Here is a 20,455-nt window from a genome sequence, read left to right on the forward strand (position 1 = left end):
TCCCCCTGCTCTCCAAAAGCAGCTTTAGGAATCACTCCTTAACAGGGTTTTTAAATGACACGTGTTTAAGGTGTGAAGTTCACATCGAATCACAACTTCAAACAAGATTTTGGCCTTGTAGACCCCTGGCTGCTCCTTGCTCGCTGACGATGATGACATAGGTTAGGAACTTAACCATGTTTTAACTCTAACATTTTATTACTCATCAGGTTATATATAGAGTTGGCCTGTATAACATGTTTTATTCTACATGAAGTGTTTTCTTTATCTGCTTTTGGCTTATCACAGTCTGATTCATTCATCCCCCCCTTCAGGTTTTTAAGCAGAACAGCAGTGCTACCTTTGGGTTTAATTGTTGCTTTTCTTTTCTCATATGCCTTAAAATATTCATCAGTTTTTAAGGCAACCCCCCCACTCCCCAACGCAAGCTCACACACTCGTACCCCTGAATATGCCAGAGAAAGATAGGGCCAAATTTATGGATTTATTGCACTAAAATCCCTGTCACAAAACCGTTTCCATATGGCTCCTCTTCTGCTCAAGGAGATTTTATATGCTGTGTATGAAGTGTAAGTAAATCCTGCTGTTCAGCCTGATTCCAGCTCCCGCTGACTGCAGCGAACGCTCTCCCTTCGCTTTTGGCCCCCCCAAATCCCGCCCTCTGTGCCTCAGTGAGCACCCACAGCAGCCTGGCCTCACTCTCTCTCCCGGGGTGGCCACATTTTGTCCCTGGGATTATCAGAAAAAGTAGGAAAAGGGGAGCTTTAGTGCAGAGAGAGCATCAGAGACCTTGCTCCGCTGTGCCCCATCCTGTTTCCAAACCTCTTGTGTCTCCTCCGCTGCCTCTGGCACTCCAGATGTCCTTTGCCAAGCCACGTGCAGGCAGCTGCATGGAACTTTTTGGTGGTTTTTATGGTGTCGTGGTGGGGCAGCGGTTGGATCAGTGGGGTCTAATTGTGGCAATGCCTGGGAGAGGGGGGGTGGAAGTTGTCCCTGGGTGGTCATGGAGCAGCTCAACCCCCCATGTGACACCTCATGCTCTATCCCAGCTGCCAGCAGCTGGTTCTACTCAGCAGCCAAACCAGCAGGCTGGGACCCCTGAGAAGGGGGGAGGTTTTGCCACTGCTGTTCCCTCCCTCACATGGTGGGGCTGATGGGGGTCAGCCCCTCACCAAAGGCAACGTTTTGTCACCAGCCAGTCATTACTGAACGGTGGAAAAGGGGCAGGGTCAGCTCTGCAGGTGAGACCTTTCCTGGAGCTGGCCTGGGTGCCTGCTTACCTGTGTTCAGGGTGTGTAAATCAAAATAAATCAGTGCAGCATCCCCCCCAGGAGGGCAGCTGTGCTCAGAGGAAGGAGAATCTGTAAGCAGAGCTCAGCTTGCAAAATTAATACCAAGTGGGATGTTCTTCCCCCATAAATACCTTAGTAAATGAATGCCTGAGAGAGAAAAGTGCTAGTTGAACCAATGGACAAGATTTTTACAGGAACAAATGAGGCTGAAGTGGCCATGAATGCATTTGGGTTGGCAATCAGAGGTGTTTTAAGTAGAAAAGGTGGGAGGAGGTGAGCCTGGCTGCTTTTAATTTCCAGCCACAAAGCATGGCTGCTGTAGGCATGGTTTGGATGGAGAAATCTCAGCATCAGGAGGGTATTTACCACAGCAGGTGTAGCTGCTCTGCAGGTGTGAATTCATGCCTGCAGACTCCTTGGGAGCTAATGCTGCACCCCATAGCCCTGAAAAGCTGTAGAGAAACACCTAGCAATTTTAATCTTAACCACTTTAAATTTTCTCCAGTGTAGAGTCATGACTGCTGTGAACAAGAAAGTTAATTTGATAAGGCCCAATTCTCTTTCTTTGTGTGCTCTAGAGGTCATGGCAGGTAGGACTGCACCAAGAGCATTTGCTGCTGTTCCAAATCAGTGCAATCACCGTGGTGAACCTCACACGAGGTTCCTGGATATCTGGGAAACCTCTTCTCTGGTGACAGGTTGCCCAGGGAAATGGTGGGTGCCCCATCCCTGGAAGTGTTCGAGGACAGGTTGGATGGGGCTTTTGAGCAACCTGGTCTAGCAAAAGGTGTCCCTGCCAATGCCAGGGGGGTGGGATGAGATGATCTTAAAAGTCCCATCCAATCCAGAGTGTTTTGTGCTTCTCAGTCCTGGGACATCTGGGAAATCAAATCATTCCAGTAAATTTTTTGCCGTAGTGTTTGACAGCTTGGATTAGATCTTTGCAGGATGGAGTCTGTTATCCACTGAAGTTATTAAGTGAAACAAAAAGAGCCAAATGTGTAGGAAAAAGAACACTAATGAATCATTTTTAGTTTCTCCTGAAACCTGCCTATAACAGGAACAAATATGTCACCGAAAACAAAGTCAATCAGTGATCACATTATGTCCTGAAGATCCTTCCTTTACAAACTTTTATCTCATCTAAGGACTTCCAAGGCTGCTATCTTTATTCAAATTACTATGTTTTACTACCATCTACCCTATAATTTGTTGTTTGCCTGTTGTCATGTCACAGAGCATTACAAGTTTCACTCTCCACTGTAATCATTCCCAAATTAAAGCTCTAGCTGCTCGGAAAACCTCTGTAATGTGCAGGTTTAACAGATGCTGTTTGATAGTGATTTCATTTAATTTACCCAAATAGAAAAAGAATCAGCAAATAACTCAGTATTTCATATCAGCAAGGAGTGAGCTCTTGCTTGGAGCTAAATCCTTTGTAGAGTGCAAATTGTCGAGCTGCAGAGCCAAGTTGTCAGCCTTGAAAGTGTCACGTGCGATGGAGTGCTGCTGTTCCTCGCAGACCTATTTGCAGCCTATCGTGTCAGAAGTCCAATTTTAGTTCTACACCCCTAACTGTGGCTTTATTTTTTTTTTAATTTAATTTTTTTTTTTTTTTTAAATACTGTCAAGTCAAACTCAGCCTTGCAGACTGGGATGGTTGTGTTCTTGAGATGGTGACGTGAGGGACTTTGAAGGTATTCTGGGGCAACTTCCCCCCTTTGCCAAATGGTGGTACAAAATGCTACTTGGCTGTACAGAAGAGTGAAAATTAGAGGAAAATAAAAAAAAAAAAATATCTCATGTTTAAATATATTTATAGAAAGCAGAGGTCTTTCTCTCCTATTCTCTGCTCTTGCATGGCTACATATATATGGATGGCCACTGGAAGAGCAAAGCAGCAAGGTCTGGATCAAAACTCCTTCATCCCAGGGTTCCTCAGACCTGACTCCACTGCCAGTGCTGTAGAACTGATGTTGATTTTCTCCCTAGGGCTCTGATAAAAGGTGGCTTTTACAGAGCTTGGGAAGGAGATGTTGGGCTGGAGGTCAGTGAGGAATACTGGTCAAGTGTCTCAGATCAGACAACAATGAGTAAAATATGAATTTGGGCTTGAATTGTAAGGAAATAAGCATAACTTTTTAAAAGCTGCAGTTGAATCTAAGCAGAACTCTAGAGGACACATTTTAGAGGTGTCCTCCAAATTTACCTGCAGAATGTTATTCACCAGTATGTTGGTGTAACGAGTGCTCCAACCCAAGACCTCAGCCTGGTGCAGAATATCAGATCTTAACCTAAATCAAACCTGTCTTATCAGTCCTAGAAGGTCTATTTTGGTGTGTGTCAAGTCTTTATTTGGGCAGATACCTCAGTATGCTTCCAGCAGGTATATGTTGCAGAAATAAACCCATAAAACACAGTGAGATCTTTGAGCTGGAGACTTCTGTAGGCGCTTTTTATAAAGTGTTTTTAAGTACTTGCCCCTTTGAGTGGCTTATCCTTGAAAAAGTATGTTATTGTTCAAGAAAAGGGAAAAAAACCTTGATGTACAACATGAATGGCATATGTTTATGGACTGAGGGATGTCTTTGGGGGCTCTTCAGTGTTTATTTCCTCTAGAGCCTTTTAAATATTCATTGTCTCATGGTGAACTGCACCATTGTGTGTGTTTATGGGTTCACACATATTGGAGTGCTAATTGCTGTTGTTTAGAGAACTCTTGAAATCTGTTCAGGTACAACAAAATAAGAATAAAATGTACTCTTTTTTTTTTTTTTTTTTTTTTTTTTTTTTTGTCCTACTTCCAATGTGTAATACAAGCTCAATTTCCTGCTGTTTAAAGCATTGTTGCTGCTCTGTGAAAAATATTGTCCAGCAACAGAGGAAATAAAACCCAGAAAAACAACGGCTTTACTACACACCAAAGTCTGTCAATTTTTTTTTTTCCCCAGTCTAATCTCTTACAGCTACTTCATTGTAACGATGGCAGGTAAGACCATTTTCAGGTAAAAAAGTGACCTTTCAGTTGACAGTGTGCTCTAATTGGTTTCAGCAATAGACCCCTGCACGAGTGGGAACGGAGGATGCTCACAAATCTGTCAAAATGCGAGAGGAATTGCAAAATGCGAGTGTCATCCAGGGCATTACCTTTCTGCAGACAGAAAGTCCTGTTTAGGTAAGAAACTGTGGACTATTTATCGTGAAGAAAGTTATTAATCAGAGCTCACTGAGCTCTGGGTGGAGAGGAATATGTTATACAAATATATGAGTGCATTTTGGAGCAGCGTCTCTCTCTCTCTCTCTCTGTGTGATATTCACATCAGCCCATAGTCTTGAAGGAGTATTTTAGTAATGAAAACTCCTCTGTGATCTCCTAAGTCATGCTTTCTAGCAACTGGATTTGTAGATGCTGGAGTGTTATTGTTGTAGTGTTCTCTTTAAAATAATGTCCCAGATACAACTCCTGGAAAATTGGTTCAAGTAACACTCTGAACCAGGTCACTGAAAGCCTGTTTAGAATTCAAAGGGCTTTTTAGCTGGAGAACTGTTTCCATATTAATGGAGAAACTACTGTGAAGGAAGAAATCCTGATGTGTAAGATTTCCAAAGAGAATGGCTTAAAGTTGAATTCCAAAGGCCTGTATTTAGTCTCAGGTTTTCAAAAGGATCTATAGCATCTCTGACCTAAAGTGTGGTGGAACTAGAGATCAAAATACCTGCTTTTCTCTTCCAGTATGATGATTGGAAGCTCATTTAGGAGTTTTATGAGGTAAAAAGCGTTGGTGGACTTCATGGTGCACAGATTTTTGACAGCCGAGTCAGGATCGACATACATATTCAGACTAATTTGAAACTCCTCCTTTTAAGAATTTAGTCAATCTTTTGCCAATATTTAAATTACTGTCTTGTGTAAAGGGTGCTGGGTTGCCTTGCAAAACACTTGCTTCCTACCCTATTTTATATTGCCTGGAAGCCCTTCTGTGAGTAGCATGGGACACCTCAGCAATTCCCCTCTTGCTGGGGTTGCTCGTGAGGAAGTTACTGAAAAAAAAAAAAAAAGTATTTTCGAGTAGTTTAGACACTTCACTGGTGATTATTAGATGGAAGTAGCAGTGGGTTTAACAGTAGGGTCATCATGTCACTTGTTTTATCTCAGATACACATTGACAATTCCGTTAATTTATGTATAAAACTAAAGCACGGGGTTAACTTGCAGTGTTATATATTGGAACAACTTTTCTCCCCAGCCTCATGGCAACAATCTTCTGAATCATTAAGCAGCATGTCTTGCCGTGGATATACAATTACTGGTTTTTCCTCCTAGAAGTTATTCAATGTCTTTTGCAAAATTCAAGCTGGTATTTGACTCTCAGGAAGCCGAGCTGGAAGGAGACAGAGGGCAACTGAAGGCTCATACCTTGGCTGCATTTCCAAGACAGGAGGAAACATGTGCAGGATGGTGGCTCTTTAACGGGTTTTCCAACTTTTTAGTATTATTTTTGAAAAGAAGAAAAGAAAAGAGTATTTACAGCACTGTCCAAGATACTCTACTTGCAAGCTGACAGTTGCAGGAAAAGGAGAAATAAACGATTTTATTCTAAGCAGCAGCTGCTCACGGGGCTGCTTCAGAGAAGCTGTCATTTGTCCTGAAATTTTCATGAGCCCGTGTGTGGTGTTTGCACTGCCTGGGGCCTCTCTTTGCAAGGAGCCTGATTGCATTCATCAGGCTGCTTGTGTTCAACTACGAGGGGCCACGAGCACAGCGCTGCTTACAGCACACGTGCAGGAAAAGAAACTGCTGGGAAGCGGTTTGCTGGGATAAAAGGTGAGGAGCTGCACACCAGACCGTTCCCTCCTGTGTGCGAGACACTGACCCAGCACTGGTGCAATAAATAATCTGCATTTTGCAAGGAAAATGTCGGGGCAAGAAGGAACAGGAGGTGGGTCAGGGGTTTGCCATCTGTAATGCCAGTCTTTGAGCAGGGGTTGGTGTTCTGTGCAGTGTTTAGTGTAGGGTTTTGCTTTGCTTTCTTTTGGCAGTAATTACTCCTTAAAAGTGTTTTTATGCTCCACTGAGATTTTAGGAAGATGGACACCTTTGGTGGTTTTTTAACTCCAAAACACAAACTAGTACATGTGAAGGTGAGGAACAGACTGTTTGACAGAGGACTAGGGGAAGAACAGCCTCTGCACCTACAGCTCTGCACCTTTTCCTTTTCTTGCAAGTGGGATGAAGCTCCTCTGGCTGGAGCAGGTGCCTCCTGCTGTGCTGCTGTAGAAGCAGCTGCAGGATTCAGGGATGTGACAGAGGAGTTCTGTCTCTATTACCCCTGCTGAAACCCAGCCACAACTTAACCCAGATCATTTGACATTCAGAAAATAATCAGCTATTTCCTACTCCATTAATTTAAATATAATGGCATTGAGGACCTGGTGATAATTTCAGAGCAGTGAGAGTAAAGGACTTTCTTCTTGAGTTCTTCACATGGCATCTTTTTCCATTGCTCTTTTTACAGGAACAATAAACAAGTTGCTTTGGTTGATACTGTAAATATAATGTTTGATGTTGTAGACATTCACTCTGAGAAGCTCAAGGTCAATGGTGTTTAGAAAAAAAAAAAAAATTTTTGGAGAACAATGTGACTTCAGTGTCCCTGGATCCGTCAGATGCTGCCCTTTGTAGACTCACACCAGGATGCTGTTTTCAGCAGATGCTTGGACACACAGCCATGCCTGTGTAGAGCAATGATGTGTTCTATTTTAACATCCAAGTGAATGTCTTTGCCTCTCTCCCTGCTCTGCAGATGTTGACGAGTGTGCAGAAGGCAGAGCCAGGTGTGCTCATCGTTGTGTGAACACTCTGGGATCCTTCACCTGTGCCTGCAATCCTGGCTTCGAGCTGGGGGCTGATGGAAAGCAGTGCTACCGTAAGTGACACCCGCGCATTTCGGGCTGGTTTAGCTCCAAACTGCCATGCTTTGCTTTTAATTCAGTGGGATTAGCATTGCCAGCAACATAAATGTATGCAAAAGCTCAAGCTTAATAGTATTTTCTCTATCTTCTGCTGCTGCTGGGTTCGCAGGGTGACACATTCCTAAGCCTGTGTTCACAGACCTTAATTACTGCATTTCAAAGAGCAAATAGCCCTGTTGGTTTATCTTCAGAGCCTGGTGAATTCTGCTGCAGAGCTACCAGAATATTGCTGCTCTATGAAATGCTTCCTGCCCTCCTCCTCCCAATTTTCTTCTGTGCTGAACCCGATGCAAGAGAAAATGAACGTGATGTTCTGCTCTTGTCTTTATCTGCCTGGGTTCGCTTGTGTTTCTCCTGAGATTACTGACACTATTAAGAGGATGCTTTTTAAAAAGGAGAAAAAAAAAGAAGCAAGACTGGGGATGAAAAAAAAGAGTTGAAAAACTGAAATTTCCTGAGCTAAAGTGAGCCCTGTTGTCTTCTCTCACATACTTACCTCTTGCCAGGGGGCTTTCTTAATCAACGCTGCTTTTCTGGAAAGGGGGGATTGACTCCCAGCACTGTGAGTTGATAGGTGATTCCTGGGCTGTCCTTGAGGGCAAATTTAGATTAATAAAGGAGGTGATGTGGAAGAGTTGGGGTTATTATGGACCTAACATAAGCTCACTGGAATGCAGACAAAAGCATGACCTGTTTTAGCAAAGAGGTGGGCAAAGATCATTCAGTCTAATAATACCGTGCAAGAGCTTTCAGCAGTGTTTCCTTAGGAAAATACAGTGCATGCCAGAGAATGAGTGCTTTATTTAAGAATGTGTGTGTAAGAAATACTTATTAAGGATGAAATTCAGTTTCAAAGCATTAACATACATTAAAAACAAAACCCAATTATGTGAGAGACATCCTGGAGAGCTATTTCACAGGAGATGGGGAACTGTGAGTGGTACAATGGCAGAGGAAATGTGATTAATATATAGATATGAAGTGCTCTGTTATAGGCATAAAAAAGAGGTTTAGACCACTTAGATTTCATTGTGGTTTTCTGATAATATATTTTCTGGATGTTCAGCGGATCTCAGGGGACGGTGATTCTCTGTGCCTCATGAACAATATTGCAGAGCAAACAATAAAAATAAAAACATTCTGCATATATTTATGATCAGGATTATCCCAGTGTTTGAGCAATTTACAATCTTTGTTTATTCTTTCATTTCCCTGGTGGCTTGGGGAAGAGCTGTTTTTGCAGTTTTACTGATGAAGAACTGAGACAAAGTAAATGATGAAGATTGTGTATAAAGTCAGATTCTGCATTTAATCGCTGGATTTCCTAAATCCCAGCTTAACGTACTGGACAGGAGACAGGATTTCTTATCCCTGGTGCAAATAATCATCCTATGCATGAGATGTAGCCCTCAATATTTCTTCCCTTAATTTATGCCCTCTTCCAGCTAGACTTGCATTCCTTGTTGGCCAGCAGGTTGCTCCCTGGGAGCGCCAAGAGGGGTAGCACCAGACCCACAGACACAGATGTGTCTGGGGAAATTCTGTGCCAGATCTGAGCTGGGGTGTTTCTGCAACTACAGTGGCTCCTTTAGGAAGGGTGTTTCTCAGTTCCCTTGCATAGCATGAGAAATTAATTCCTCTCTAAATAGCTCTGTAGCAAGACAATCCAGCTAATCCTTCAAGAGAAACTTTATAATTGGCCCCGTAGTTTCTTTTCATCCTGAAGAAATCATCTGATGAAGTACCTGGGTGGGAATGAGGTGGCCAGGTGTTCCCTTTTCCCTATGAGGGTTCCCACTGCACATGGCCAGGATGTTGTGAGGACTGTCCAGCAGTGCAGGAGGGTGGAGGGCTCTGTCAGGGCAAAGGGGGCTGGCAGTGGCTTTGTACCACCAGCCTGTCTTAGCTATGGGGGACAAAGTCTCAGCAGAGGAGCTGCTCCGTGCCCCTGGAAGGGACATCCAGGGTGGGCCAAAACCTGCAGATTGTTTTGCGTTGTGGTTGGGTGCCCACTTCACCAGCGGGACTCTGCGATGGAAGTTTTAATGCCTTTGTGTTTGGTGGATGTTTCAGCACCCAAGTCTTTGCTATTCCCATAAAAATTTAGCAGCTGCTCTTTGGAAAGCACAAGCAGGCCGGGTTGAGATGGACCACCTGGGCTCCTCAGATGGTCCTTTTCCTCCTTTGGGGCAAGGGTTGTGTCCAAACAAAGCATAAATCTGAGGAAACCTGTGGAGGCTCCCGTAGCAGGCAGGCTGTTGGAACGCTGAGCTGGCTTCACGTGTCTGAAGTCAAGTGAATCCACTGTTATGACACATGGAGACAAACACCCGGAGCTCGGTGACTCCAAAGCGCGCTCCTCTGGGGCGTGTGTGGGAGCCGAGTTTATATTCCCTGCTGCATCACTCGGCTCATGGCTGCTGTTTTACAGAAGGCTGATTCTCTAGTGACTCCCCCCCACACACACACACACACACCCCGGGCTTGCTTTTTAACATCCTTTTGATTTGTTTCTCTGCAAGGCATCGAAATGGAAATCGTCGATAGCTGCCAGGACGGCAACGGGGGCTGCGAGCACCGCTGCGAGCACACGGCCGCGGGGCCCCGCTGCTCCTGCCACAGCGGGTATCGCCTGGGGATGGACGGACAGACCTGCTCGGGTAATCCAGGGAGGGAGGAGGAGTGGGGGGCTCTGCAAGGGGAGCTGTCGCTCAAGGAAATGCCTTCCCACCCCTTCCCTTCTTCTGCGAGTGTTAATTAGCGCCGTCCTCCGGCGCTCGCTCGGCGCTGCTCCAGCTTGCCCTGCTCCGCTGGGATTGTTCGCTGGCGAGGGGAAGGAGTTCTGCCTCCCACGTGGAAGATGGCACTGGTGCATCACCAGTTGTCATGGCTGTGTGTCACTGTATGCAGCCCTGACTTGACTCGATTTTCCTTCCCTTCTCAGCCGGTGGCTGGGAAGAGGTCGGCTGTGGCTGGGAGCAGCAGCTCGGCTGCTCTGAAGTGCTTCATGCTCAAACCTTGCTTCATGTTATGGAGGTTGCTGTGTTTCCACCAGATTTACTCAGCGATGAGACTGTGCTTCTGGCTGTGGGAAGTCTCACTTGGGAAGTGAAAGCAATAGAGTTAGATTTGGGTTTATTTCAAGAGAAGAGCTTAAAAATTCATTCATGTTTTGAGCAATTTTGCTATGGATTTGTTTTGTTTTGTTTTTTTGGGATGGGTTTATGGCTTTTGCAATGCAAACTTTATCTCATTCTGGTTTCAACTTGCTGTCACTGAGCCATTAAAGTTTTCAAGAATAGCCAAGAAGAGGTGGAGGGAAAGGAGCAGGCATCACAAAGCAGTGTAGTAAGACATGAGGAGAGGTAGAGAGTGGGAGCACTGGTGAGTGAGAGGCATTACAGACAAAATGAGTCTTGCAAGGAAAAAAAGCCAAGTGCAGGAGAGAGGGGGAGCAGGGGAGGAGGGAGGCAAGGGTGGGTGATGATGGAACTTCGAAAGCAAAACTTAAAAAAGTCTGGGAGGCAAATTTGGAGCCAGAGCCTCACAGGAGTGGGTGGGTTACACAGTCTTGGCTGTTTATGGCTCGCAGGAGCAGAGCATCCTCCTGCCCACACCCCAGCTCAGTGGCCTGCTGATGGGGATTTCAGAGGGAAGCTGTTACTCCAGACACAGAAAGGGAAGGGAGAGCACAAAGGAAGGGTTCGGCAAGGCTGAGGACATGCAAAGTTGCTCTTAATAGCAACAATCTCCTTTTTGTTGGATGGATGTTTTGTATTCCTACACAAACAAGGAGCTGTTGCTGGACCCCAGAGCATCACCTGACGTACTGCAGGGGAGCTCAGCCTGTGACATTTCTGGAAAACACTGCATTCAAATAACCTGCATTAATCTTTTTCACAATGACCTCCTCACCTCAATTGATTAATTACATTTTCTTTCTCCCGTCCGTGTTTCCTCATAAAGTTGGTGCTCCCTCCAAGGTTAATTGAGACACTGACCTTTCCCATCTGCAGCTGCTCAGCTGGGCAACCTTCAGAAGCATTTTGCGGACTCAGCATCGACAAGGTGGCCCTTGGATGGCCACTGACCTGCTCAGCAGCCTGCCTGGGCTGACAGCAGCCAGGAGCCTGCAGTGCAAAGATAACAGCTCAGTCCTCATATCTAATCACCAGAACAGAGGTGTCAATGATACCAGTTTCTAGAGCAGGATGAGGCAACAGACAATTAGTTATCAAAAACTGCAATTAGTTAACAAAAACTAGAATTGCACCTACCAGCTGCTGATGTCCAGTAAAATGCCTCGTTGGATCAGAGCATTGTTTGACTGTTAGTTTGCATTGAATAAGGCTAAGTGTAAAGAGGTCCAAATGGTTAAATTTAGGTTACTGTTAAGTAGCAGGAATTTGAGGGCTGGTGGGTCCTAGCTGTTGTCTGTTCTCTTAGAATCATAGAGTATCCTGAGTTGGAAGGAACCCACAAGGATCAAGTCCAACTCCTGGCCCTGCACAGGACACCCCAAGAATCCCACCATGTGCCTGAAAATGTTGTCCAAACACTCTTTGAGCTCTATCAGGCTTGGTGCTCTGGGGAGTCTGTTCCAGTGCCCAAACACCCTCTGGGTGAAGAACCTTCTCCTAATATCCAACCCAAACCTCCCCTGACACAGCTCCAGCTGTTCCCTTGGGTCCTGCTGCTGGTCACCAGCAAGACCAGCTGGTGTTTAGTAAACCACCTCGTGGCAGCTGAGACTTGTGGAGGAGATGCCTCTCCCTGGACATGGAGGGTGTTGGCTGCTATGGGAGAAGGTAGAAGACAGCTGCTGTCATGATTCAGGATTCAAGCAATGCTTTAGGTGGGTGAAGGGAGAGGCAGACATAGAAAGGCATGTGCTGAAGCACAATATCCGTGAGCAGAGCTGTGGCAGCAGCTCAGGCTGTGTCCAAGGGCTGAATGTGCTGCCCTTTCCTTGCAGAGGTGGACGAGTGTGAGACTGGAGAGTCCTGCTGCTCCCAGTTCTGCATCAACTACGCGGGGGGCTACGAGTGCGCCTGCAAAGGGGGGTTCCAGCTCAACACCGACGGCTGCGCCTGTGACGGTGAGTCACGGAATCATGGAATGGTTTGGGTTGGAAGAGGCTTAAAGATCATCTCATTCCCACCCCCCTGCCCACGGGTAAGGATACCTTCTGCTAGAGCAGGTTGCTCCAAGCCCCGTCCAACCTGGCCTTGATGGGAGTGGCAGGGACTTCCAGGGATGGGGCAACCACAGCTTCTCTGGGCAACCTGTGCCAGGGCCCCCCCACCCTCACAGGGAAAAATTTCTTCCTAATATCCAATCTAATCCTGCCCTCTGTTAATTTGAAGCCATTCTCACTTGTTCTGTATCGTTCCATGCCCTTGTCAAAAGTCCTTTGATACCAGAGGCTTGATCTAACTAAGCACAACCAAGGGCAGAAGAAATGCTGTCAAAGCCCATTGCAGGGCTTTGTAGGCATTGCCCTAATGAGAGAATCACTGACCCTCTGCCAGCTTTGCTGATAAGGTTTTACTAATGTGTAATTTCCTCTTTGTGAGGCTGGAATACAGGAATAACCCAGCATTCAGCATGGTGAAGAGGGGATATGGGAGATGAGCCAGCAGAGAGGAACTTTTCCTCCTCTCTCCATGGACACTGTATACTGATGTGTGTTAAAGACTCCTTCTACAAAAGAAGAGCCCTCAAAGTAACTGAAGGATCAACTGAGCTTAACAGCTTAAAGCAGCTGTTTGCACTTGAAACAAAAACATCAAAATAATCTGTTCGGCGTTTCCCTAAAATGTTTTCATATCTCCAATACTAGTGAGAGACAGAGACCCAAAGTACGAAGAAAATTCGGTTTTCTTATGTGTAGAACAGTTTGTCCGATGCAGCCGGGCACAGCATGTGCTCTCCAACAGAGGTACTTGCTCCTAATCACCATTTCTGTCTGGATTTTCTAGATGTGGATGAATGTCGTGTGGATAACGGCAACTGCCACCACTTGTGTGTTAATTCCCTGGGGTCGTACGAATGTGCCTGCAAGGAGGGCTACAGACTCGGGGATAACAGATGGGCCTGTGTCGGTGAGTTCTTCTTGTATCTTGAGGACCATTAAGTATTTAAAATGTGATTTTGGAGCTGGGATTTTCACAGATCCTGGGATTTTGGGAGCCCAACTGGAGCCACCTCTGAACGTGGCCAGGGCAGAGCTACGTGCAGCGCGTGGATCCAAGTTCATCCTCCAGTAATGGGTTTTGCCAAAGATTATTGGGAGATGAACACTTAAATCCCATGGATATGCTCAAAAACCTGAAGCTCATGTTTTTGAAATAAATAGAGTTTTGACAGTTTTCTTTCACTGTTTGATGAAGTTTAACATCCTGTGGAAAAGAAAAGGTAGCCAGACTCCGCTCTGATCAACCACGGCAAGTTTTCCATTAGTCAGTGCTGTGAGGCTGGATTTCTGCCAGTGTAACCAGTACAGAGTTCAGCTGAGCAACTCGATTTTACAACCAAGTTTAGCACCTGCTAAAGCTTAGGCAGAGTTTGATACTTTAACCAACACCAAAAAGAAAGCCAACTGATTTCCCATCATTTTAAGGCTCAGATTTTACTGTTTCTGAAAATAAATTGCGCAGCCAGCCTCACTCTCTATTTGTCATCTCCAAAACGAGCAAGAGTAATGACCTTCATTAACTAAAAATAATCTCAAACTTCAAGTGAGGAAAATTAATCTCCTCGTTTAATTTTTTTTTTTTTTTTTAATTTGCCAGGACCAAAGTTTATTTTCAGAAGAAAGAAAAGGGAAAGATGGGAGGGGGTTCCCCTTTTCTCTCTTTTTTTTTTTTTTTGATAGCAGAAACTCTGTAAATCCAGATGAGAAAACGACTGGGCTATGACTGCTGGGCAAACCGAACAGGGACGCCGCTGGAAAACCTACCAGCGTCATAATAATAATAAAAAAAAGATGTAAATGAGAGGAATGTGCTGTGGAGGAAGACTGAGGTGCTGATGGTGTGTGTTTGTGTCAGCCCTAGGTGGGGAGGAGGCAGATGCAGAGGAGGCAGTGGGGTTCGCCGGGGCCCCGGGGCTGCAGTTCCGGGGTCCCCCCCAGCTCCTCCGCTACGCGCTCGGGGCCCCGTACGAGGATGAAGACCCCCGAGGAGAGCTCACCCTGGTGCACAGGGTTGGTGAGTGCCCTGAGTTCTCTGAGCCACCACAGCAAACTGGGGGGAACGGTCTCGGAAAGAGGATTTGGGGCAAGAGTTGTGCTGGGCTGGCCGGGCTCGAGTGTCGGGAGGAGCAGAGGAGGGATGGGCGTTAATCCTGCTTCCTGCCTGGCTCCGTGCCAGCAGGGGTGAGGCTGTGTCCCAGCCCAAATGGGACATGTTTGAGGAGCTGGGAGGCTGCCTGGATGCAGTGGGGAGTTCAGGGGGAAAGTGAGCAGCACAGCAAGCAAGGACTGGGAGACTGCTCGGAAAACAGGGTGTCTGCACAGAGCCCCAGAGGCAACAGCCAGAGGGATCTGTTCATCCCGAGGGTAAGAGGATTGTGTGGGTTACTGAGTGTACAGAACCCCTTGGGAAATGCTCCGTTTCTCCCAGAGCTGGGAACGGGAGTGTGGGGGCAGCACGTGTCCCTGTGTACAAACTCTTTCGTAACAACTGGAGGGCTTTTGTTTAAGATATTTGGATCTTTGTTTGTGGAAAAAACAACCCTCTGAGGACTCAGGCTTATCTTGATGTTATGGGCATGTTCTCCAGGAAAAGGCACAAACACATCCACGTGTTGCTCAGGCTGGCCAAGGGCTCTGCACCAGTGGTGACAATCAGCACAGGAGCACCCACTGTCACAGGAGTGGGTACAGAGCAGCTTTGCAAACCCACATGGGCTTTCCATGACTTCAGTCCTTCCACCTTAAAGTGGAAACTTTACCACTTAAAGACTATTACGAGGTGAAACCCTGTGTTTGCTTTGTGCTGAGTGCTGATGGGTCACCAGGGACGAGTGAGATTTCTTGTTTTTCCTCTGTGTGTCCTGTGATTTTTATATATGCTCTAATTAGTCATCTGAGGACTGTGCCCTACAGGCAAAAATCGGGAGCTGGTCTTGACTTTGATAAAAAATTAACTTATTTTTATGAACAAAACTGTTAAGACACCCCCCCCCCCCAAATCACACAGCATCGAGCCGGACTCAGTGACACCGATAACCAATTGGGAAGCTGATAAATGAGATAACCACGGGCAAAATTATCAGGCCTAGAAACCACAATCAAATATTTATTGACCATTTTTTTGCATGTTTTATTTATATTTAGCCACAGAAATTTGGGTGTTATCAGTCATAGCTGAGAAGCTGCACTTTTTCTAAGGCTGAGGCTTTGCAGCACACGGTGGTTTGTGGGAAAAGGTGATGGAGAAATAGAACTTTAAATGGTTTAGTAGATTCTTTTGCCTCCCAGATAGCAATTTATTGCCTTTACTTTCAGACATATTTTTGAGCTGCCATCTATATTAGAAAAAGATCATGTTTTATCAATAAGCTGGTGTAAGTAATTAAATATTTTCTACAGCTTGAATGACTTTTTAATGTGGAAGCATAATGTTTTTAAAGGTGATCTGTATTCTCCTCCTGAAGTATAAATTTGTAACCTGTTCCAAGTGGGAGCACTGGGATTCTGAATGCCTCTGAAAGCTTGGGCATTTTTTTCAGCTGCAGAAAAGGGAACAAACAGTTGGGTGCTCAGACCTAGAGGAAATCTGTCCTCGCATAGAAAATTGCTGGTGAAAAGCAACCAGCCTGTGACTTACTGGAGGCTGTAATAAGCTGCCAGCTCGCTTTCAGGTGCTGTTCAAAGCCTCCTTCCAAAAAGCCTCCAGCCACAGCCACGGCACCTCAAAGGCAATAAAGTGACCATGTGGATGGGATCTTAATGCCACTGAGGTATTTTATCAGGCAGTAACATTTATTTTCTATGTTTTTCTCAACCGACCCCACAAAGAGAACGTAAGGGTGCAAGGGAGAAAAGGAGAGTGGAGAAGGGGAGGGAGGAATGCATTTCCATTTAAGGTTTCCTCTATAAACTAACTCCTTTTTTCACATCCACGAAGAAAAAAAGGAAGCGATAAATGTGTATTTTGCTTTGTTATCCTAGAATAACACTCAAACTATCCTGTTAAAAACATCAGTGATCAATATTTAAATAGCACCACATCTACTTACGGCAGTAGAACAACAGGGTTAACCTAGCAAGGAGAGAAGGAGAGTCACTCCCAGTAAATTCAATATTAAGCAGTAGGTGCAAATTCACTTTTTGTGAAGGCAAAATATTTGCTCTTAAGAAGTAGCTCGAAGCGCTCTTTCCTGGTGAATAACAGCATTTAAGGGAGTATTCAGCTAAACTCCCAGCTTCCCTTTTACTGAGAGTCAGAATTTCAAAGAGGAAAATTCAGGAATCTCCATTTCGGACTATCCTCTGCACCGAATCGGTGGCATTTGCAACCTAATGACAGGTAAGGGCTTGTGTGGGAGCATTTTGTGTGGCTGCTCACTGAGCACTGTGTATGTTTTTCATTTCAGTTTGCCTTGATAACACTTTTGGCCACGACTGCAGCCTGAGGTGTGAGGACTGTCAGAACGGGGGCCGGTGTGACGGCGACCACAGCGGCTGCGTTTGCCCCCCTGGCTGGACTGGGGTTGTCTGCAATGAGAGTGAGTACAGAGGGTCTGAGAGGTGGGCACTTGGTCCTCGTGCTGGGACACTGCAGGTAGGAAAAAAGAATAACCTGTTGTGCTTCTAATCCTAATCTGCAAAGCTCTCTGAGGAGCACATCAAAGTTTTATTGTATTGGGACACATTAAATAGAAATAGTAAGGGATGCTGTGGGACACAATGCAAACCCTCAAAGAGTGAGGTCCCTGCCCTCCGGTGCAGGACAAGACAAAATCATACCTCTCCTAAATATTTTGTTGCAGTTCATTCACTCTACTGCTAAAAACTGCCAAAGTTTACTGGCCATGCCTCATTCTACAGCTTGCCTCAATGACTTTCAGAAGTCTGTCTCAGCAGCTAGTGTGACAATCTGGGTGGACATGTACACTAAATTTGAGTTTTCCATTATAGCATCTCAAGACATTGCCTTTTTTTTTTTTCCTATTTTTTTCTCCCTATCATTCTTTATATTATTAGCATCATATTCTTGGGATGACTAATTTTTTGTATTGGAAATTGTATTTTTCAGAATTCTCTTGCCAAGTCAATGCCCTTTATAATAGCTTTCACTCTTCTTATTCCTGCTTCCTGGCAGAAGATCTTTCTGATTCAGAAGTATGTGTCAAAACCAACTGGAAAGAGAGTGGTGATTTCTTGATTCACTGTTTTTCATCTGCAGTTTGGCAAAACTTGTCTGTTGCTTGTCTGAGCAGATTTCCTGTGCTTTTGAGATGGGTCCCTTTATTTCACGGTGTGTGATATGATGGCCCATCACACTCAGAAAGTCTGTGCTGTCACTGGTGAGACAAAGAGTCAATGAAAATTTATTACTTGACATCAGTAGACAGCAATCTTCAGGTTAATTGCCATCAAGATTGTTTATCAGGTGTCAGCACAAGGACAGAAATATAGAAAACCCAGCAAGTGATTGAAACCAACAGTCTGCCCGTAGTTATTTTGGGAGACTGATGGCAGGTTTGGTTTGTAAACGCTGGGGACAGCTGAGAGAATAGGAATGGAGAGGTTTAAAATGATAATTTCCAGTCTCTCTGAAACAGTTATCAATTATCAAATATATCAGTTTATCAAGTTAGCATATTCTTCTATTCCTGGTGTTCTGATGGTTCAGGACAGATCGTAAAAATCTCAAGGTAGGATCCCAATTCTCTAGTTAATTTTATAAATTATAACTTTTTTGGTGTATATTTACAGTCAATATCCATTGGTGGAATTCACCTCTAGAATTTAGAGAACTTTTTAATAGGGCTATGTTATTGAGCCAAATCTGCAGTCCAGTGAAATAGGCATTGATGGTGATAATAACATATCTAATCTGTATGAATTAGCCATAAGTGATTGCTTTCACTCTTTTCTCTTACTTTTTTAATATACAGCCTAGTTCATGAGTTTGGGGTAGGCTAAAGCTGTTGAGAAAACTGGAACTAAATTTCTCTAATAATGCACCAAAGAAACCGAATGAAAATTGATGTGAAATGTCAACTTTCTTAATGTACATTGATAAAATGTCAGTTAAGTCAGATGACTCCAGCCACTGTATTCACTCAGCCAGCTCGGGCTGCAACAGTGGAGCGAGGCTTCATCTCACAGTTTGGCTTTGCTTTTGTGGCCCCACTGCTGCCTCGATCATCTGGGCGGTTTCAGAGGCTATGTTGGAAAAACAGAGGGTTATTTTCATCATAGCATTTGGGAGAGGGGGGAAAAAAGTGTTCAAAATTTTTATCTCCAAATATTCAAAACTGTGCTCTGATTTTTAAGCTCTGGACTTGACAGACAACGGTTTTTGAGTAGAGGGGAGGGGAGCACATGCAGGGGAAGGTTGGGTAAGTGATGTAGCACTTCACAAAGCTTGATTAATTCGGGTGTCCTTTGAAATGTTCTAGTAAATACCAGGTGGATGTCCATTGCCTTATATAGAAAGAATGTGACTCTGTTTAGAGCCTGCTGGACTAAAAGGACTCTCTCCTTGCTCAGTTTTGACGACTGAAGTCTTATTTCGCTTCCTTTACAGCAAAGGGGAAGGATTTCTTGGTCTGCTCACCTCCCCTGCTCTCTCCACAGCTTGTCCCCTCGGGACCTACGGCAGAGGCTGCGCTGGTGTCTGCAAGTGCCAGAACGGAGGCTCCTGTGCCCCCGGCACGGGGCAGTGCCAGTGCCCGCCCGGAGTGCACGGCCGGCTCTGCGAGGACGGTACGGCCCCCCCTGTGCCTGAAGCACCTCCACCTCTTCCCCCTTTGTTTCTTTTTATGAATAACGAGCCAAACAGCGCGTGAGAAAAAGCAAGTGGCTGGTGAGCTCTGGGTCAGCCACCAGCCGGCGTGGGCTTTCTGTAGCGCCAGCTAAAGGCAAACCGATTTGGAGCTGGGGTTTGAACCCTTGGCAGCTGATTCCTCGCTGTGTTTGTGCCCTCCAAAGGTTGCCCGAGAGGATTCTTTGGGAAGAACTGTAACAAGCCGTGCCACTGTGCCAACAAGGGCTACTGCCACAGACTTTATGGAGCCTGCCTGTGTGACCCCGGGCTCTACGGGCGCTTCTGCCACCTCGGTAAGTCCCCAGCAGTTTTTTGGATCTGTTTAATGCACATACCGCATAACAGTCTTGAAAGATTCCACATTGTGTAAAGGAGGCTTGCAAAAAGAGAGGAGAGTGACTTTTTACACAGGAAAGTAGTAATAGGACAAGGGGGGAATGGCCTTAAGCTGAAGAAGGACAGGTTTACATTAAACATTAAAAATAAATTCTTTACTACAAGGGTAGTGACTGGCACAGCTTGCCCAGAGAAGCTGTGACTGCTCCATCCATGGAAGTGTTCAAGGCCAGGTTGGGCAGGGCTTGGAGCAACCTGATCTAGTGGAAGGTGTCTCTGCCCATGGCAGGCAGGTGGAACTAGATGGGCTTTATGGTCCCTCCCAGCCCAAACCATTCCATGATTCTGTGATAAAATGAGTGAGGCTTCGGGTTCTGCGATAGGCTGGGAGTAGCAGGAGGACAGAACTTTTGATGTGTGTCAGGAGACCCCAAAAACTTCATTAATCTTTTTCTCTAGCGATTAGTCTTTGCCCTAAGGACAGAGATTTACTGACACAAAGCTGAGGACCACAGGTAGGGTTGGGTTGGGGTGGGCAGATTAACATCAGGGTTACTGCTGAGGTTTGGAGCTCATTAGAGGCTGCCAATGTGGTTGGAGTGGGAGCTGAGGAGAAGAGGCAGGATGAGGGCAAAATGTTAAATGGGGAAAAAAAAATTAAAAAAACATTGCAGATTAGATGATCAAGTTTCTTTGTACTTACAGGTTTTGTCTGTAAAATCTATGCAAGACTGAAAATCTTCTGTGTTTTATTTTTATTTGGTTTTGTGATTTTTTTTATTTTTTTTTTTTAATGAAAGCTTTTCCCTTGGAACGCATCCAAATAATTTTTCATTCAGAAACATAGTT

The 20,455-nt window shown here is 45.2% G+C and overlaps 1 protein-coding gene across 1 annotated transcript in view; it reads left to right on the forward strand.

The window, feature by feature from the left end:
* The window catches only part of LOC114063687 (multiple epidermal growth factor-like domains protein 6), a 192,362-nt gene that overhangs the window by 129,648 nt on the left and 42,259 nt on the right, over positions 1–20,455 (forward strand). The window contains exons 8-16 of the mRNA XM_027896137.1: positions 4,345–4,467; positions 7,097–7,219; positions 9,788–9,925; positions 12,241–12,363; positions 13,247–13,369; positions 14,318–14,476; positions 16,869–17,000; positions 19,081–19,209; positions 19,435–19,563. Of these exons, the coding sequence (XP_027751938.1) occupies positions 4,345–4,467; positions 7,097–7,219; positions 9,788–9,925; positions 12,241–12,363; positions 13,247–13,369; positions 14,318–14,476; positions 16,869–17,000; positions 19,081–19,209; positions 19,435–19,563 (1,179 nt within the window). The remainder of the gene's footprint in view (positions 1–4,344; positions 4,468–7,096; positions 7,220–9,787; positions 9,926–12,240; positions 12,364–13,246; positions 13,370–14,317; positions 14,477–16,868; positions 17,001–19,080; positions 19,210–19,434; positions 19,564–20,455) is intronic.

Source organism: Empidonax traillii, unplaced genomic scaffold (genome assembly GCF_003031625.1).
Source record: "Empidonax traillii isolate 1590-97213 ecotype Southwest subspecies unplaced genomic scaffold, ASM303162v1 scaffold482:size1200881, whole genome shotgun sequence".
In the NCBI taxonomy this organism is placed as follows: Eukaryota; Metazoa; Chordata; class Aves; order Passeriformes; family Tyrannidae; genus Empidonax; species Empidonax traillii.